This window comes from Nicotiana tabacum, chromosome 9 (genome assembly GCF_000715075.1).
Source record: "Nicotiana tabacum cultivar K326 chromosome 9, ASM71507v2, whole genome shotgun sequence".
In the NCBI taxonomy this organism is placed as follows: domain Eukaryota; kingdom Viridiplantae; phylum Streptophyta; class Magnoliopsida; order Solanales; family Solanaceae; genus Nicotiana; species Nicotiana tabacum.
Genome location: NC_134088.1, coordinates 101,165,394 through 101,185,212, shown reverse-complemented (window position 1 = coordinate 101,185,212; position 19,819 = coordinate 101,165,394). Strand labels below are relative to the sequence as shown.

Here is a 19,819-nt window from a genome sequence, read left to right as displayed (position 1 = left end):
TGAGGGGCAAGCATATGGTACTTAGAGCCGGGCTTGTGACATTCTTTTGAGAGTGATGAGCGAATCTTTCTCGAATCATTGCATTGAGTGCTTCATTCTTGAGTGAGATGAGCTTACGGAGAGTATAGGAGGAAGAATTTGGAATCCACAGTGACCTACATGAAAGTACGAACTTCCTTGGTGAATAAAGTCAACTATTTATTCTCAAGCGTCATATTAGAGCTATTTGTGCTTTAACATTCAAAACATAGGCTTGTTGATGATTCATGAGTGTGTGGGTAGTCGTTGGTCCTGATTGTGCTTTAACATTCAAATCATAAGCTTGATAATGATTCATGTCCATGTGGGTAATTGTTGGTCCCAATTGATTTGTGTTTGATTCAACTTAGGCCAGCTGAAATAACCCTTTTCTAGTGGAGATGGGAAATTACCTTAATTGCTTGAGGACAAGCAAAAGCTTAAGTTTTTAGGAGTTGATAAGTAGGGATTTTGACCACTTATTTGCACTCTTTTACTTTTGTTTTATCTCAAAAATGCTTAAAGGTATTTCCGAGAACTAATGAAATGTGCTTTCTTACAGGAATATTTGGAAATGAGCCAAAGAGATGAAAATCAACTCAAGAAGGAGTAAAATTGGACAAGGACCAAAACAAAGCAGAAAAGAGCAAAGTGAGGACCGCACAATACTGTGTGGGGCCGCAGACTATGAAGAACCACTGACAGATTCCCTTCGCAAATGCGTACCGCACAATTATTGTGCGGTCGTAGAAGACGAGGTTCAGAGAGATGGTGTTTTGGGTCCATGAAGAAGTGCAGACCGCACTATTATCGTGCGGCCGCAGAATGCAAAAGTGCGGCCGCACTCATAAATATGCGGTCCGTAGAAATCTCCCATGTCAAGCTCAAGTCCAAGAGTGTGGGTGCACTCAGAAATGGGCGGTCCACAAAATCTGAAGAAGTGCAGCCGCACCCCAGAATTGTGCAGCCACAGAAGTCCATCCTGTCAAGCCAGCTTCAAAGTACGGACCGCACACAAAATTGTGCGGTCGCACAACCTCCGCAGGGGCAATTTTGTTCGATAATTTCAGTTGGGTATAAATAGATCTTTTTGTCAAATTTAGGTCAAGTTTAAGCACCTGAAAGTAGATAGCCATTTGTTCCCTTACTGTTTTGGATAACTTTGTAATAGTTTATCATTTTAACATTAGATTTTCTTCCCTTAATCATCTATTATGAGTTTAATCTTAGTTTCTTCTTTAGTTTCTTCAATTTTGCCTATGAGTAGCTAAATTCTTAGCTAGTGTTGTGGCCCAAACCTAGTGTGAGTGCCTAATAAGTGTTTAATTTGGGGCTTGTTTGTGATTGGGTGTATGATATTTAGCCTAGTTCTTGCTTGAATTTAAGAATTAATGATTGCAAACACTGATTCAGGCCTAATTGACCTAGTCTCTACTTGAGAAAGAGAGACTAAGTCTAGGAAAACTTAGCTAATAAGGAATTGGGGTAAATACAAGAAATTGATAGCCCCAATTATAGGGTCAAATCTAGAGATAGTAAGACTCGACTTGCGGATCTATCATTAGTTTTGTGAATTACCCATTTGGACTTGAGAAAGCCAAATTGGGCAAAACCACTCAAACTACCGAGAGGTATAGAGTGGGTAATTGCGTGTGATTGCTATATTACACCCCGATCAATCAAACCTGCGGTAAAGCCCACAATCCGTTAGGTAACCACTTAGGTAGAAGTCACGACCCTAGATCTTTTATCAACTAGAAAAACAACAATACCAAAAATATCGTTCCTTAGCTTTTCATTTACAAACAATAGTATACTTTTTAGAAGTAGGAAGAAACAACCAATTATGTGGAAGTGCAATTTGGGCACGTCATACACCTAGTCTAGATATATACCTAATCCAATATAAGCTCTCTATGGAATCGACCCCGACTCACATTGGATAATTATAATTGCATCGACCGCTTCACAATCCCAATCAGTGGTGTGAATTTGGGCGACATCACTAACCACAACCCGTTAGGCAAGCCAACAGTCACATAATAACAATGAAATCAAATGAACATGGTCCAATAATTCAACAGCGGAAAAAAAAATAACATGAAATATATGAGAATGTCACCATAAAACTGCTACAACCATCCCTAAAATATGGTGTCAAGGGGAACACGAACACTCTCGAATAACAAGATACTAGTAAAATCCTCTAATACAATTATCTGAACAATAGAACAGTAAGGATAGAAATAACTGAAAGGGAACTTCAAGGACTGCAGACGACGTAGCAACCACCTTGTTGTTTCCTAAAGGCTGGCAACAACTCAAGTCTGGAAATCACCTCGACCGGATGTACCTAGATCTGCACACAAAGTGTAAAGTATAGTATGAGTACAACCGACCCATGTACTCAATAAGTTACAACACTAACCTTGGGCCGAAAGCAGTGACGAGCTCAGAACAATAGTCATATACCAATATCAATAACCGGTAACAGTTCAGAATGTAAAGGAAAAATCGTAGAAACAAGTAGCTCAATGATACCATGTTTAGCTTGTTCGCATTTTAGAAATTTAGACATGCTTTCAGTTATAACAGTTAAAGCCCAATACGGATAAAGCATTTTATTTAACAGCTATCATGTGGAAGGTACATCTCTATGCCTACATGTCAAGTATACATGTCAAACAACAATGTCACAGTGGATCCATCAATACTCACACTTAGTACTGTACGTGTGCCTAGCATAACTGCCCACCATTCAAGCACGTATATAAAACTTTGTGCCTGCGCCTACTCTTGGCATGTCAGACTCTGGAGAGGTGTATCCTGCCCACTCTAAACATAATCATTTAGCCCAATAGTGAGGTCAGGTACACGAGTCACCCCAAACAATAACAATTAGGCCAATATGGGCCTGGCATACGCGTCATGTCAAAATCAATACCAAACCGACTCTATGGCCCAAACTCAGCCATTACCATTCATGTATCACATAAACTCATCTCAAAATGCTCAGTTTAATAGTGTTACACATAAGAGGGATCAAAAATATATTAGGAATCAAATAAGAAGATCTGAGACAGAGATATCATCCACGGTATAGCATCATGACTGAGAACATGTGTATGAATAAAGCATGTAGCTCTGAGACAGCAAGAATAGCCCTATCAAGTCTCAAACAAATAGCACTTAGCCTAGACATGATGTCTAACATAAATCACAATTCAAATGATTAAACAAGTAGGGAAAATGCGGAGATTAAAAGATATGATAGCAATACAAGCCCGGTAATAGCCTAAAGGCCTCCCCAAACCATGAACACACCAGTGCACGCACACACGGCTGTCACCTAGCACGTACATCACACCAACATCTTTCATATAACGTAGTTCTCATGGTTAAATACCCTCAAATTCAAGTTTAGATGTGTTACGTACCTCAAAACGCGCAAACCAATACTCCAACAAGCCTTTGCCTCGTGAATCAGCTCCGAACGACTCGAGTCTAGTCACAAACAACTTAATACCATCAATATAGCCGTAGGAAACAATCTCAAATAATTAAGCTAAAGTCCTTAATCAAAATCGAAAGTCAACCCAAAAAGGCAACGTCAGGCCCGTACCTCGCAACCCGACAAAATTCACAAATTTCGAACACCCATTCAATTATGAGTCCAACCATACTAAAATCATCCGGTTCCAACCACAAATCGACCCTCAAATCATCAAATCTTACTCTCCAACAACGTAGTCTAAAATCACCAATTTTTACCTCAAATACACATAAACTAGGTGTTATAATCAATGGGTAATCAATATTTATCAATAAAAATGATGAATCTTTACTTACCTCTTCAATAGTAGCCAAAACCCTCTCAAAAATCGCCCCTAGCTGAGTTCCACAAGTCCAAAATGAGAGAAAAATATGAAACCCTTCGATTATAAGTTCTGTCAGTCAATCCGCACCTGCAGTTCTGTACGTGCGGAAATTGCGCATCTGCGGTCTTCCTGAAGCCTCCGCTCTTCCGCATCTGTGGACAAAAATTTTGCATCTGCGAGTCTGCTTCTGCGGATAAACTTCGCACATGTGCTTCCAAAACTACGGCTCCCCGTCCGCATTTGTGACCACGACCTTGCCCAGCTCAACTCCGCTTCTGCGGAAAACCTAACCCGGAGATGTGAAAAACCCTTTGCATCTGCGGTCCCAGACAACCTTCCCAAATCTCGCACCTGCGCACAAACAGCCGCTTCTGCGGCTTCGCACCTACGGCCAAAACCATGCAACTACGGTTACACCAGACCTGAAGCTTCAGCATTTTTCTTAAGTCCAAATCTCAATCTGATTCACACCCGAAGTCCCCGGGGTCCCAATCCAAACATACCAACACGTCCTAAAATATGATACGGATTTAGTTGAAGCCTCAAATCACATCAAACAACATCAAAATCACGAATCGCACCCCAATTAAAGTCTAATAAAACTAATGAATTCCAACTTCTAAAACCAAATGCCGAAACATATCAAATCAACTCCGAATGATCTCAAATTTTGTACACTAGTCCCAAATGACACAACGAACCTATCCTAACTCTCGGAACCAAAATACAAACTCGCTATCAACAAAGTCAACTCTCGGTCCAACCTTTCAACTTTCTAACTTTCTCCAAAAAAACTCAAATCAATATTCGGACATATGCCTAAGTCCAAAATCACCCTACGACACTATTAGAACCATCAAAACTCCATTCCGGAGTCGTCTACACAAAAGTCAAACTCCGGTCAAATCTTTCAACTTAAGCATTGTGACGGAGGTATTTTTAGTCAGTCTAAAGTCACACACGCGCGGCAGTTAAGCCCAGTACTTGACTCAGCCTTTCCCAACACTTAGCCAAATTTTCAGCAAGATTGACCTTAGACGAATTTAGGCAGCAAATGTAAAGAGAACACAATTACATACGGGAAAATCCCAACCTTTGTATTAATTCGAAAACTTGCAAAGGATACTCTCACTTTGCTATGAACACAAGTCGTTCTTTAGCCAACACTAAGACCTGCCCAATGCCCAGCCTTAGTCCCTTGATGAAACTCTCACATTTCTATCTTGTTTCCCACTTGAATTTCACACGAAATTCCCATATACCTCTGACTAAGTCCAAAGGCACCTATTTATGGCACATAGGCAGCCTTTGGGACTTGACAGCACATGGACACTTGTTGTCTACAGCTTTTGCCACTTGGCGGGCTAAGACTAAATCTGTTCCTATTTTGTAGTTGATATCCCCAACTACATAGGCCATGATCTACACGAAATGATAGTGGATACAAGCACTAAACAGACATGGGTACAAGTAGTTACAAAAAAAGTAACTGCCCGCTATTTTGGCATGTGCATTGCATATGCCCTTTTACGTGGTCAGCTGTTGCACGCCTAATGCTGGCATTGTGACCAGTCTTGGCTCCTTTTGACATTATTCTGCATCAATGCCTTGTCGCAACCTTCCTCCCATGATTTTGCCGCACACGCCTGACGCCACTACCGCCTACACATGCCTTGGCCGCATTTTTGCCTTGTCTTTGTCAACCCTTGTTTCACTCGTGCCATTACTTGTATTTTCCTTCACATAGCCTTGTCTTAGCTATTGAAAGGCTTTGCCATCATTCCGCACTGTTTTGCCTTAGCTTAGCCCGCACTTGGCGCTGCCACAACCCAAAGTGCTCGTGCCACTGACTTTGGCGCGCATGCCATGCCATGTCGCCTCCAACTTGCCCACACTGCCTTGTCAAGCTTTTGCCAAGCATGTCTCGCCTGTCTCAAGACCTTGGCCAATACTTGTTCTCAACAGCCTACATGGCAATGTCTTGTCCGTTGTCCGCATGATCGTTTTGCCCACACATAGGCCAATGGCAAGGCCATCACGCCCAATCCTTGCCGCAGCCGCAGCCGCACCACGCCAAATGTCAAAGAGTCAGGCCCCTAATAAATCTTTTAACTTTGGGACTAAGTATTCCAATTCACTCTGAAACTTCCCCGGAACCAATCCAACTACCCCGGCAAGTCACATAACCACAAATGAACATAGAAGAAGCGATAAATAGGGGAACAGGACTACTGTACACAAAACGACCGATCGGATCATTACATTAAATTTCAAATATTCTCTATATATAGTAATGGAAAATTGTGATTTATAATACTTAAATTATGTATTTTAATTTTAAGTATCTTTCATTTCAAAAAATATATATTAAAGATTCTAATGTCAGCATTCACTCAGAAAAAAATTTGATTCCTTAACCTCGTAAACCTGTGATTCTTTCAAGACGGATGGAGTGTGAGGGTGGAAATAAATTTGAGCAAAACTGCACTAAATTGTGAGTAGTATTAGTATAACTAATAGATTTAGGAAAGGATAGTTGATATAAATATTCATTATTCTGTGGCCTATATGGGTAAGATAGATAAAGTTGTCTTAGTCGATATCCTTTAGACCTTTACGATAAAATTTGAATCAAGATAGTAAAAATTAGGGGTGTACATAGGTCAGGTTGGTTCGGATTTTGCAATTACCAAACCAAACCAATTATATCGGATTTTTAAATTTATAGACCAAACCAAACCAACAACAGTCGGGTTTTTCAATATCGAATTTTCTCGGGTTTCTCGGATTTTTCGAATTTTTTTCCGATAAACTTGTGCTCCAAAGGTCTCTACTTTATAAATTATTTTTCACTTTACACTAAAATGCTAATAAAAGCTTAAACCAATTGACATGTCCAACTTCAATTGAACTTAAGATAAATAATTAGAAAGAGTAGGTTGGAGTATCATGGACAAATCAAGTACTTTAAGTATTGTAAAAAGTCTAATTTCTCCAACTGTCAAATCAACTGAACCTTAAAGAAATAATGTAATATAAAAGTTTCTTAATCGATTAAAAATCATGCACCAACTTTCTTTTAATTAATTACCTTAAAGTAGTAAAGATTCCAAAAATAATCATGAAATAAATTGTAGTTAACTATCCCTCTAATCAATCCTCAAAGGTGAGTCTGCATATTTCGAAAGAAAAGAAAAAATTAACATATTTAATATTAAATAATATAAAAAAATAATTATACTCATTAACAATTGAATATAAATTATTACCTTCTTCAACTTGCTCAATTTTCTGGACTTCCTCTAACACGTCTTCAAACTTATATTCCTTGAAAATACATCAATGTAAGAAATAATGTAGGACATACATCACTCTTAATTTTACATAGTCCATATTATTTAACCAAATGATTCAAAATATAAGTAAAAAAGTTTCAATATCTTTTTAAGTAACGGTCAATTACTCATGTTAATCATCTAAGAGAAACAAAATAAATAAATAAATTTGATAATAGGGAGGAATACAACAGATTTGCATAAAAACTCGCTAATCGGAAAAAGAAAAATCTTAGTTAATTGGAAAAAAGCAAGGCGTATGTATGCAGTTAAAAGAAAACATATAAATTGAGAAAAGGGAAGAGCCTTACCGATGAGAGCAAAAGAGAGTTGATAGGGTTTGAGCTAATTGGGGGGTTTTGGAATGGAACGATAGGGTTTCTTGCTTTTGGAGAAGAGACAAAATGATTTCAATTGTTTAAGTGTTTTAGAACAGCTTTAGAACTAATCTAGTTTTGCTTTAGGACTAGGTTTTGGTTTGGGCTCAATTATTCATTTATGGGCCAGACAAAAACAAACATTTACATGGGCTATAAAACCAACTTAAAATATTATGCTAAATACAGAAATTATAAAAAAAATTAAGAAATATTTATAACTTACATTCTAATAAATATTTTTATCTATCTAATATATAAAATATGTATACATGTAATGTCGGGTTAGTTTGGTTACGGTTTGACTTTTTTTAGTTAATACCAAACCAACCCTATTATGGTCGGGTTTTATTTTTCAATACCAAGCCAAGTCAAACCAAACCACTAGTCGGATTTTTTTTTCGGGTTGACTCGAATTTTTGGGTTGGTGCGAGTTATCGGTTTGGTTTGTACACCCCTAGTCAAAACTACCTTACTATATTACTTCTATGTGTCAATTTTTTTCTTCAGTTTAGATCTTGTTAAATCCAATACATATATGGCATACTTAGAAAAGCAAAGAGCCAAACCAAAATAAATTTAAAATATATGAAATCGCATTGCTCCTAATCTATGGCCTTTGCTAGTCAGAAGCTTTTGGATTGTAATTTCCTTTTTTCTATTGAAATCTTGTTACGAGTCCAACACAACGTGCGTAGCACAGCAAATACTAAATAAATTTGAAAACTAGTCCAGAATCCAGTGTATACTCGTGATCTTATCCAATACGTATATCATAGTGTAGAAAATATTAAATAAATAAAAATCATTAAATTCTTATCCAGTGTATATTCTCAATTTCCATTTTCCAATTCTCCTACTATTCAACATATACAATGCGGCCGTTGTAGTTCAGCTATAATGAGTTGGAGTTAGGAAGGCAGAGTACAATTTATTTCTTCTTTGATAAATAAGTATTAAAAGATATCGTAGCAATGGGAAGTAAAATAAAGGATACAAAATAGTCTTTGGCCTACTGATCAGATTTTATTCAAAATTATAAGTGGATTTCATGTTCTGTATATTAGATTTGCTTACTTTATCAAACTTCTAAGACAGAGAAAAAAAAAGGAGACGTTTAACTGCGATCATCACACGTTGCTTTCCACGCATTTGGTTGTAAATTACTCTATGTGTCTCAACCTATTAAATGTGTTCTTTTTCCCTATTATAATTGATAACTTCCATGGACGGAAGGTTCAGCTACGTCAGTAGGTTTGGGGAAGAAGAAGAGAGGAATTTAGAGAGAAAATTTCTGAGTATCTGTATGAACTTCCTTCTTCATTCGTCTCTCTACAAAGATGTACAAGAGGCAGTGTATATATATATATATATATATATATATATATATATATATATATATATATATATATATATATATATATATATATATATTCTTAACGGGTTAAACGCTAACCGCCTAACAAATTCTATAGATTATAACGACTTAAGCTTATGTGGGACCTATAGCCACAGCTTGGATTAACTAACTGCTCTTCAACACTTCCCTTCAAGCCGATGGCTTGAACATGTTCTTTACTCCCAATTTTTCTAGTTAATAGTCATGTTGCACCTTGCCCAAACTCTTCGTCAGTAGATCAGCTAGTTGCTCCTTAGTGGATACGTGTTCTGTTCTCATTACTCCTAGTAGAATCCTTTTCCTCACAAAGTGACAGTCTATATCTATATGTTTGGTCTTTTCGTGACAAATTGGATTAGCAGCAATCTGGATTGCAGCCTTACTATCACATCACAGATCAACAAGTAGTTCCACCTTCACTCCCAGCTCTTCAAATAGTCCTATCAACCAAGTAACTTCAGCAGCACATGCAACCATGCTTCTGAACTCTGCTTCAACTGAACTCCTAGAAACAATCTCTTGTTCCTTATACTTCCATGATATTAGAGCATTCCCAAATTTTACCAAATATCCAGTGACTTATCTTCTTGTTTGCAAGCAAGCTCCCCAGTCAGAATCACAATAGGCTATCAGCTTGTTTGTGTTGTTGGCAGGCATCAGAAGACCAAAAGCCAAGCCTTTATGTATCTCACTACTCTAAGGTCTGTTTATATGTGAGATGTCTTTGGACTGTGTATGAATTGACTTAGGACTTGCACTGCAAAAGCTAGGTCAGGTCTGGTCATGGTAAAATACAATAATCTACCTACCAACCTCTGATAGATATTAGGATCCTTTAGCAACTCATCTGCAGTATTGATTTTCATCCAATCACCATAGTCTACTGAGGTTAGTTTCTGATTCATTTCAAGAAGAGTTCCAGCAGGTTTTGCTCCACTTAAACCAGATTCAAAGATTAATTACATAGCATACCTTCTCTGCTTCATTACAATTCCCTCTTTGGACCTGGCAAACTCAACGCCTAGAAAGAATTTAAGTTCACCAAGTTCTTTAATTTTGAATTTGGTTTGTAGATCTTCTCTTGTCTGGTTCAGTTGTCTGGGATCGGTGCCTGTTATAAGTAAGTAATCTACATACACTAGGATCACCACAATATTACCTCCTGCTCTTTTGGTGAATAGAGAGTAGTCAAAGTGACTATGTTGGAACCCATCTTCACTAGAGCCTCAGTAAATTCATGTTGCACTTTCTTGGAGCCTATTTGAGACCATATAGAGATTTATGTAGTCTGCAGACCTTCTAAGTCTCCCCCTATCTGCAAAAACCTTCTGGAATATGCATATAGACTTCTTCAAGAAGATCATCATTGAGAAAGGTATTATGCACATCCATTTGGTAGATCAACCAGTATCTAGAAGCAGCCAGTGCAATAACAGATCTTACAGTGACCATTTTGGCCACAGGAGAGAAGGTCTCAGTGTAATATAGACAATCTTTCTGACTATACCATTTAGCTACTAACCTGGCCTTACATCTTTCAACTTCACCTAAGGCCCTATATTTAACTTTGAATATCCACTTGCAGCCAATGAGTGTTTTTCCAGGAGGTAAATCCACAAGTTTCAAGTGTTGTTATCTTCTAAGGCTGCCACTTCTTGCTTCATGGCCTGCATCCAGTTGGGATCAGTGGCATCTTCTCTGAAAGACTTTGGCTCGGTCACCAACTGAATAAAATGTCAACATGTGCTGATATGGAGGTGTCAACTTGGAGTAGGTGACATAAGAGATAGAATATGCACATGTTTGGCTAGCTAGATTAGTGACATAATCTTCCAGCCACATAGGAGGTCTACTTGATCTGCTAGATCTCTGATAAGTAGGGATTTTGACCGCTTATTTGCTCTCTTTTTAGCTCAAAAATGGTTAAAGGTATTCCCCAGAACTAATAAAATGTGCTTTCTTGCAGGAATATTGGGAAACGAGCAAAATAAGTGAAAATCAACTCAAAAAAGAGTAAAATTGGACAAGAACCAATACAAGGCAAAACAAAGGCTACAGTACGGACCGCACAATACTGTGTGCGGCCGCAAACTCTGAAGATGCACTGATAGAATTTCTTCACAGAGTGCGGACCAAACAAATATTGTGCGGCCGCAGAAGACTAGATTTAGAGACTTCTAGTTTGGGAGCTTGAAGATGTGCAGCCGCAGGATGCCAAAATGCAGCCGCACTCATAAATGTGCGTTCCGCATAATAAAGCCCAGATCCAGTCCAAGAACAAGAGTACGGCCGCACTCAGAAATGTGCGGTTCGCACAATTAGAGGAAGTGCGGCCGCATCTCACTTTTATGCGACCGCAGAAAGTCAACCTGGCCAGTCAATCTCAAAGTGCGGACCGCACACATAATTGTGCGGCTGCACAACCTTCACAAGGACAATTTTGTCAGATATTTTTAACTAGGTATAAATAGATCTTTTTGTCAATTTTAGGTTAAGTCTGGTGCACCTGAACACTTAAAGCCATTTTTATTTACTGTATTGGGTAACTTTGTATTAGTTTAGCATTTAAACATTAGATTTTCTTTCTTTAATCAATTATTATATATTTTATCTTAGTTTCTTCTTTAATTTTTTTATTTTTCATGAGTAGCTAAACCCTTAGCTAGGGTTGTGACCCAATCTTAGTATGGGTACTTAATGGATGATTGATTTAGGGCTTATTTATGATTGGGTATATGATATTTAGCCTAGTTCTTGCTTGAATTTGAGATTTTATGGTTGCAAACGTTGATGCATGCCTAATTAACTTAGTCTTTACTTGAGAAAGTGAGACTAAGTCTAGAAAAACTTGGCTTAACAAGAATTTGGGGTGAACTCAAGAAATTGATAGCCCTAATTAAAGGGTCAAATCTAGAGATAGTAAGACCTGACTTGAGCATTTATCACTTGTTTCGTGAGATACCCATTTGGACTCGAGAAAGCCAAATTGAAAAAAATCACTCAAACTATCGAGAGGTATAGAGTGACTAATTGAGTATGATTGCTATATTGTATCTCGATCAACCAAACATGCACTAAAGCTCTAAATCTGTTAGGTAACTAACTAGGCAGAAGTCGCAACCCTAGATCTTTTATAACTTGAAAAACAACCAAAACCAAAAATATTGTCTCTTAGATTTACAATTACAAGCATTAGTGTAAAAGTAGAAGTAGAAACAACAATAGAAAATGTGGAAGTGTAATCTTAGGCACGTCATACATTCACACTGGGTATACACCTAATCCAACATTAAGCTCCCTGTGGAATCGACCCCGACTCGCGTTGGATTTTTATTATTGCATCAACCGCCTCACAACCTAAATTAGTGGTGTGAGTTTGGGCGACATCAATTTTTGGCGCCGTTGCCGGGGAGAAAAATGGATTTAGCTATATATTTAGTTTTGTTTGTGACTTGTCTTCTTTTCCTTCCGGGTTACTAACCTTTTTGTGAATTGATTGTAGGTACAAAAATGGCTCTCAACAATGATCCTCTCGGAAACATGCCGTTGGGGGATATGGACGTGGAAGATGACCCAGTTGAAGAGGTTCCTCTTGAAGCTCAAGCAAATAGACGAGGCAGACCGCCTCAAGACAACATTCCTATTCCTCCCCCAAATCCACCAAGAGCGGCTCCACACTGGGTGTTGCCGAATGAAGGGTACACAAGTGCCATAGTCCCACCCCGCATTAGGGCGGGCAACTTTCAAATCACAAATATTATGCTTACATTGCTTGAGCAACGGGGATTCTTCATCGGAGCTCCGAATCAAAATGCGTACAAGCATTTGAAAGGATTTGTGGACACCTGCCGGGGGAGTAAACAGACCAACGTTTCCAAGGATGCTTTAAGTTTGAGACTATTTCCCTTTTCTCTACAGGGGAAAGCCTTGCACTTGTTAGAAAGATTTTCAAACCATTCTATCCATACATGGGATGAATTGGCGAAAACATTTATTGCCAAGTTCTTTTCTCCCAGGCATATGGCTACTCTTAGAGACGAGATTCTAGCATTCAAACAAGAATCTAATGAGCCTTTGCATGAGATATGGGAGAGGTACCGTGCAATGGTGAAAGAGTGCCCGAATAATGACATGATCGAAGCTATGATTCAACAAAACTTCTACATGGGGATCAATACTACCAATCAATGCATGGTCAACCAACTTACCGGTGAAAATTTCATAACAACACCATATGCCGAAGCTTGTGAAATCTTAGATGAAATGGCGGATACTTCATCGGCATGGCAAAGTAGAGAAAATGCTCCTCAAGGCTATTCAAATGTGATTCACCTACACAAAGAATTGCACGATCATGGGCAAGCAATTGTCGAGTTGACCACTACAATGAATCAATTGGCCAAAGCTCAACTTCAATAGGTTCAAGGTCCTAAGCAAGTAAATGCAATGGAAGGTGTCAATATGATGGTGAACAAGCTAAGGCAAAAGGGTCAACAAGTGCAAAACCGTGTGGAACAATTTGTGCAAGATGATAGTGGGTTCGATCAAGACGAATCATACAATGAGCAAGAGGAAGAAGTGCAATATGTGAATAACTACCAAGGGTAAAGGAACAACTCTCAAGGCCTGAATCACCAACAATGGCGGTCTCAAGGAAATCATGAAAATTGGAATAATCAAAACCACCAAGGCAATTGGAGTGGTGGTACCAACAATCAACGTAATTGGAACAATAATAATAATCAAGGCAATTGGAACAATCAAGGCAACCAAGGCAATTGGGGTGGCAAAATCAAGGATATTGGGGAGGCAACAATTAAGGGGGTTGGAATGGTAACCAAGGGAATTGGGGGTCGGGTCACAAAGGCCCCCGATGTATCAACAACCAAACAACCCGCCTCCTTATCCGTCTCAAGGTTCTAGTTCTTCCAAAAATGATATGGGACGGATCGAAACTATGTTCAAACAAATGATGGAGTAAAATGCCAACTCCCAGGCTCAATTAGCCTCTCACAACACTTCAATCTACAATTTGGAAGTTCAATTGGGGCAAATCTCGCAAGCTTTAAACACTCGTCCGAAGGGGGCACTACCTAGTGATACAGTGGTGAACCTGAAGGGTGGGAACAACACGGGACATGCCATGACCATAACAATAAGGAGTGGAAGAGGTGGAGATGCAACCACCTCAAATCAAATAATAATTGTGGATGATGATGTAGTGGTACAAGAAGATGAGATTCCAAGCAATGTGGTTCAAGCTAATTAAGAAGTGAGAATTGATATTGATGAGAATGTGGAGGAGACCCAAGAAGAAGTGAACCCACTTAGGGAAAATATGATTGACATACCGAAACCGGTAGTGCAAAAGGCCAAGGCACCAATGCCTAGGCCTCCTCTTCCATACTCTCAAAGGCTCGCCAAGCAAAATAGTGAGAACCAATTCAAGAAGTTTATTGACATGATGAAAAGCTTATCCATTAATGTGCAATTGGTTGAGGCGTTGGAACAAATGCCCGGTTATGCAAAGTTCATGAAATATTTGGTGACAAAGAAAAGATCAATGAATTGTGAGACTATCAAGATGACATATCAAGTGAGTGCTATTGTGCACTCAATGGCCCCGAAATTGGAAGATCGTGGCACTTTCACAATCTCTTGCACTATTGGAAGCGCCGACTTTGCCAAAGCTTTATGTGATCTAGGGGCGAGTATCAACTTGATACCCTGCTCAGTGTTTAACACTTTGGGAATTGGGCAATTAAGACCCACATCTATGAGGTTATAAACGGCGGATCGTACTATGAAGAGACTGTTGGGTTATTGATGATGTGTTGGTCCATGTTGATAAGTTCATCCTTCCAACGGACTTTGTAATTATTGATTGCGAAGTGGACTATGAGGTACCTATTTTCTTGGGTAGACCTTTCCTTGCTATGGGGAAGGCTCTTGTTGATGTGGAAGCCAGTGAGCTCACCTTTCGGGTGGGCGATGAAAATGTGGTTTTCCATGTGCGTAAATCTATGAGGCAACCGAATAGCATTGAAGTTTGTTCATTTGTGGACTTAGTGACCGAGGTAATAGTTGATGATGCTAGTGCAATGATGAATGTTGATGATACTTTGGAAGCCGTATTGCTTAATCATGATGATGATGGGAAGGATGGATATGTGAAATGTGTAAATGCATTACAAGGAATGTGGTTGTATACTTATGAACCCCGAAAATTATCCTTAGATCTTGAGAACCGAAAGACTCCTCCAACATAGCCCTCAATCGAGAAGCCTCCCACTTTGGAGTTAAAGACATTGCCTTCACATCTCAGGTATGAGTTTCTTGGCCCATGTTCTACTTTTCCTATTATTCTTTCCTCTTGCTTAACTAACGTGCATGTAGATTCTACTTTGGCGGTGCTCCAAAAGAGGAAGAAAGTTATAGGATGGATATTGGCGGATATTCGGGGTATAAGCCCCGCCTTTTGCATGCATAAGATCATTTTGGAGGAGGACGCCAAACCCTCTGTTGAACATCAAAGAAGATTAAATGAAGAAATGCAAGAGGTGGTGAAGAAGATCATTAAATGGTTGCATGCCGGGGTTGTCTACCCCATTTCTGATAGCTCGTGGACCTCTCTGGTGCAATGTGTCCCAAAGAAAGGGGGCATGACTGTGGTAACAAATGACAAGAACGAGTTGATCCCACAAGGATGGTCACCGGGTGGAGAGTTTGCATGGACTATAGGAAGCTCAACAAAGTCACTCGGAAATATCATTTTCCACTTCCATTTCTTGATCAAATGCTTGACCGGATGTGCTTTTTATTATTTCCTTGATGGAGACTCCGGCTACAATCAAATTCTTATTGCTCTGGAGGACCAAGAGAAGACTACTTTCACTTGTCCCTATGGTACTTTCGCATTCTCACGGATGCCATTTGGGTTATGCAATGCACTGGCAACTTTTCAACGGTGTATGATGGCCATCTTCACCGATATGGTGGAGGATTTTCTTGAGGTCTTCATGGATGACTTTTCCATGGTGGGGAACTCTTTTGATGAGTGCTTGGACAACTTGGACAAGGTATTGGCAAGATGTGAGGATACAAACTTGGTTTTGAATTGGGAGAAATGTCACTTCATGGTCGAGGAAGGCATAGTCCTCGGCCACAAAATTTCAAAGCATGGTATTGAGGTCGGTAAAGCCAAAATTGAGGTGATTTCCAAACTCCCTCCCCCTATATCCATGAAGGGAGTGAGGAGCTTTTTGGGTCATGCGGGGTTCTATCGCTGATTCATCAAGGACTTTTCTAAGGTGGTAAACCCCTTGTGCAAACTTTTGGAGAAGGATGCCATGTTCTATTTCAACGAAGATTGTATGAAGGCATTCGAATTGCTCAAGTTAAGTTTACTACTACTCATATTATCACCGCACCGGATTGGAGCTTACCTTTTGAGCTCATGTGTGATGCAAGTGATGTAGCGGTTGGAGCGGTGTTAGGGCAACGTATCAACAAAATCTTTCATCTGGTCTACTATGTTAGTAAGACCATGAATGATGCCCAAGTCAACTACACAGTGACCAAAAAGAGCTCATTGCTATTATTTTTGCTATGGAGAAGTCCTGCCCGTACTTGATGGGTACAAAGGTGATTGTTCACACCGACCATGCGGCGCATCGATATTTGATGAGCAAAAAATATTCTAAAGCAAGACTAATGTGGTGGGTGCTTATTTTGCAAGAGTTTGATCTAGAGATTCAAGACAGCAAAGGTAGTGAAAATCAAGTGGCGGACCAGTTGTCTCGCTTGGAGGAGGAGGGTAGGCCACATGATGGCCTTGAGATAAATGATTCATTTCCCGACGAGCAACTCTTAGCCATTTCTATGACCAGGATGCCATGGTTCGTCGACTTAGCAAATTATCTTGTGAGTGGCATTGTACCAAATGAGTTCTCTTCAAACCAAAGGAAGAAGCTCAAACGGGATTGCCTTGACTATTATTGGGATGAGCCTTATCTCTTTCGGATTTGTACCGATGGTGTGATTCGACGATGTGTACCGGAGGAGGAACAAATAGAAATTCTTGAGGCTTGCCACTCTTCTCCATATGGTGGTCACCATGGTGGAGCTAGAACGGCAACAAAAGTGTTGAGTTGTGGATTCTATCGGCCTACTCTTTATAAGGACGCTAACGATCTCGTCAAGCGTTGTGATAAATGTCAAAGAGCCGGTGAGATTTCTAAGAATAATGAGATGCCCCTCACCACCATCTTGGAGATTGAAATTTTTGATGTGTGGGCCATTGATTTCATGGGTCCGTTCGTGAGCTCTTGTGGGAACACTTACATATTGGTAGCTATGGATTATGTGTCAAAATAGGTTGAAGCCGTGGTTTTACCCAACAATGAAGCTCGAAGTGTGGTGGCATTTTTGAAAATGAACATCTTCACGAGATTTGGTACTCCAAGGTCCATTATTAGTGATGGGGGATCGCACTTTTGTAACAAAGATTTTGATACCTTACTCACAAAGTATGGTGTCAATCACAAAGTGTCGACTCCCTATCATCCTCAATCAAGTGGGAAAGTCGAAGTGTCTAACCGGGAGATCGAGAGTATTTTGTCGAAGACTGTGAATGCCAACCGGACGGATTGGTCAAAGAAACTTGATGATGCTCTTTGGTCTTATAGGACGGCTTACAAAACACTGATTGGTATGTCTCCGTATCGGTTAGTGTTCGGGAAAGCTTGTCACCTACCAATGGAACTTGAGCACATGGCTATGTGGGCATTGAAGAAGCTTAATCTTGAATGGGATGTTGCCGCCAACTTAAGGGTGGCACAATTGAATGAGCTTCATGAATTCCGGTTCCATGCATATTCAAGTTCGTCCTTGTACAAGGACAAGGTGAAATACCTCTATGACAAGTACATCCAGAACAAGGAGTTCAATTCTCGATTGCGGATGTTTCCGGGAAAGTTGAAATCCAAGTGGAATGGTCCATTTGAGGTTGTGCATGTGACACCCTTTGGTGCATTAGACTTGAAGAACAAGAATGATGAGGTGTTTAGAGTTAATGGTCACAGGGTGAAATATTATCTTGGTAAAATTGATGATTGCCATGTTGTGGCATTAATTCATTTCAAGTGATTGATGGTAACCTGCGTCGTGCCGCGACGTTAAATCAGGCGCTTCTTGGGAGGTAACCCATGTGTCTTTTTCTTTTTCTATTTCATTAGATAGGCTTTATTTTGTGTTAACTAGTTTTGAAGTGTATGCAGGAATGGATGTGCATTGCAGGGACTATGTCAAAATTTGGCTAAGTGTTGAAAGAGTGCGGACCGCACAATTCTAAAGGCAGCAGCAGAAATCACTCTGCGGCCGCATAATTCTGTGCGCGGTTGCATAACTGGAAGACCAAAATTTCATGTTCTTTGAAGTTGGCCTGTCAAAATTCATAGCCAATCTGCGGCCGCACACAAAATTGTGCGGTCCGCACAAATTCTGCGGTCGCACTCACTTTTATGCGGACTGCAGAGTTGCTTCAAGGTCCATTTAAAGAGTGTGGTCCGCACTCAAAATTGTGCGGCCGCACTCGCCTTAGGTTTGGGGAGACTTGGTCAACCTATAAATAAAACCTCAAGGCACTATTCACAACTTTACCACTCTGAGTTCTTGAACCCTAAGCAAACATAGTGCACGATCAATTATTTCACAATCTTCCTTCATTTCATGAGTGTATATTCTTACCTACATCCTTTATAACTGACAATGGTTAGATCACGTGGTAGAGGCGATACCTCAAAAGGGAGAGGTGAATCCTCCCGAGGCAGAGGAAAAGGCACTCGCCCTCTGCGAGTGCAATCGAAGACAATTGCTAAAGAACCGACCACCGGGAGAGGAAGGGACACAGAACCCTCATAATCGAGTTCCTATGCCCCATCCAGGGAAGCCTCCGAGGGTCATTCATTGGAGGTCCAACCTGAGGCCCAGTCCCAACCATCCCAACCCATTTGCGTTTTCAATTGTGCGACGAACCTACATCTAGTTCTTCTGGAGGTTCTAATGCAGGAAGCCAGGGTTCCGAGCCCTCCTCTATACCTACTCCTCCGTCACCAGTAGCTATTGATGTCGATGATGATGATGTCCCGGATGATGGTAGAGGAGGGGACACTCGAGTGGGTGGCCTTGAGAGGTCAAAAAGAAAGGAAATATGGGAGGATCGTTTCGTCAGCTTCACAGCCTTCAACAGGTTTTGGGAATTGTGGCCCCATAGGTCGCTCACACTTGAGCGATAGTTCTTAGTGAAGGATTTTGATATTCATAATCCAAATGTCCTTAGACAGTTTCACGAGCGCAAGGGGTGGAAGTAGATCAGTCGCAGTGTCAAAGATGCAAATAAGCACTTGGCTAGCTGAGATTCGAAGACATGGAGGCAGTCTAGTACCTAGAGAAGTTGGCTCTGGGTGATGTAGCTCGCCCTTGGCTAGCTGAGATTTTGGCCGCCCGAAGACCATCACCACCATGGATTACAGCAGGAGTTCCTATCCTCCCGGCCACCATAAAATTTGAATCTAAAGGTTGGCAAACCTTTGTATGTAGCCGGATTGATCCGAGTTTGAATGAGAACAACCCCCCACTACCCCGGGCAGTTCTGGTGCCTTCTAATATGGTGGGGGTACCCGATCAATGTGGGTGCCATCATGTCAACCAACATCATATTGGCGGTCCGAAAAAGTGAAAAGTCCTACCCTTATCCAAACACTCTCACAAAGTACTTCAATGATGCCAAGGTGGAGCCGAGGCCATATGACA

The 19,819-nt window shown here is 40.2% G+C and overlaps 1 protein-coding gene across 1 annotated transcript; it reads right to left on the bottom strand.

Moving 5' to 3' along the window:
* Nucleotides 1-7,045: 7,045 nt before the first annotated feature.
* On the bottom strand, nucleotides 7,046-10,459 carry LOC142164058 (uncharacterized). The gene is made up of 6 exons (XM_075221224.1): nucleotides 10,333-10,459; nucleotides 9,980-10,118; nucleotides 9,821-9,943; nucleotides 9,221-9,389; nucleotides 7,166-7,223; nucleotides 7,046-7,068 (listed from the first exon to the last, which is right to left on the bottom strand). The coding sequence occupies exons 1-6, from the start codon at nucleotides 10,457-10,459 to the stop codon at nucleotides 7,046-7,048; spliced, it is 639 nt and encodes a 212-aa protein (XP_075077325.1).
* Nucleotides 10,460-19,819: the final 9,360 nt, after the last annotated feature.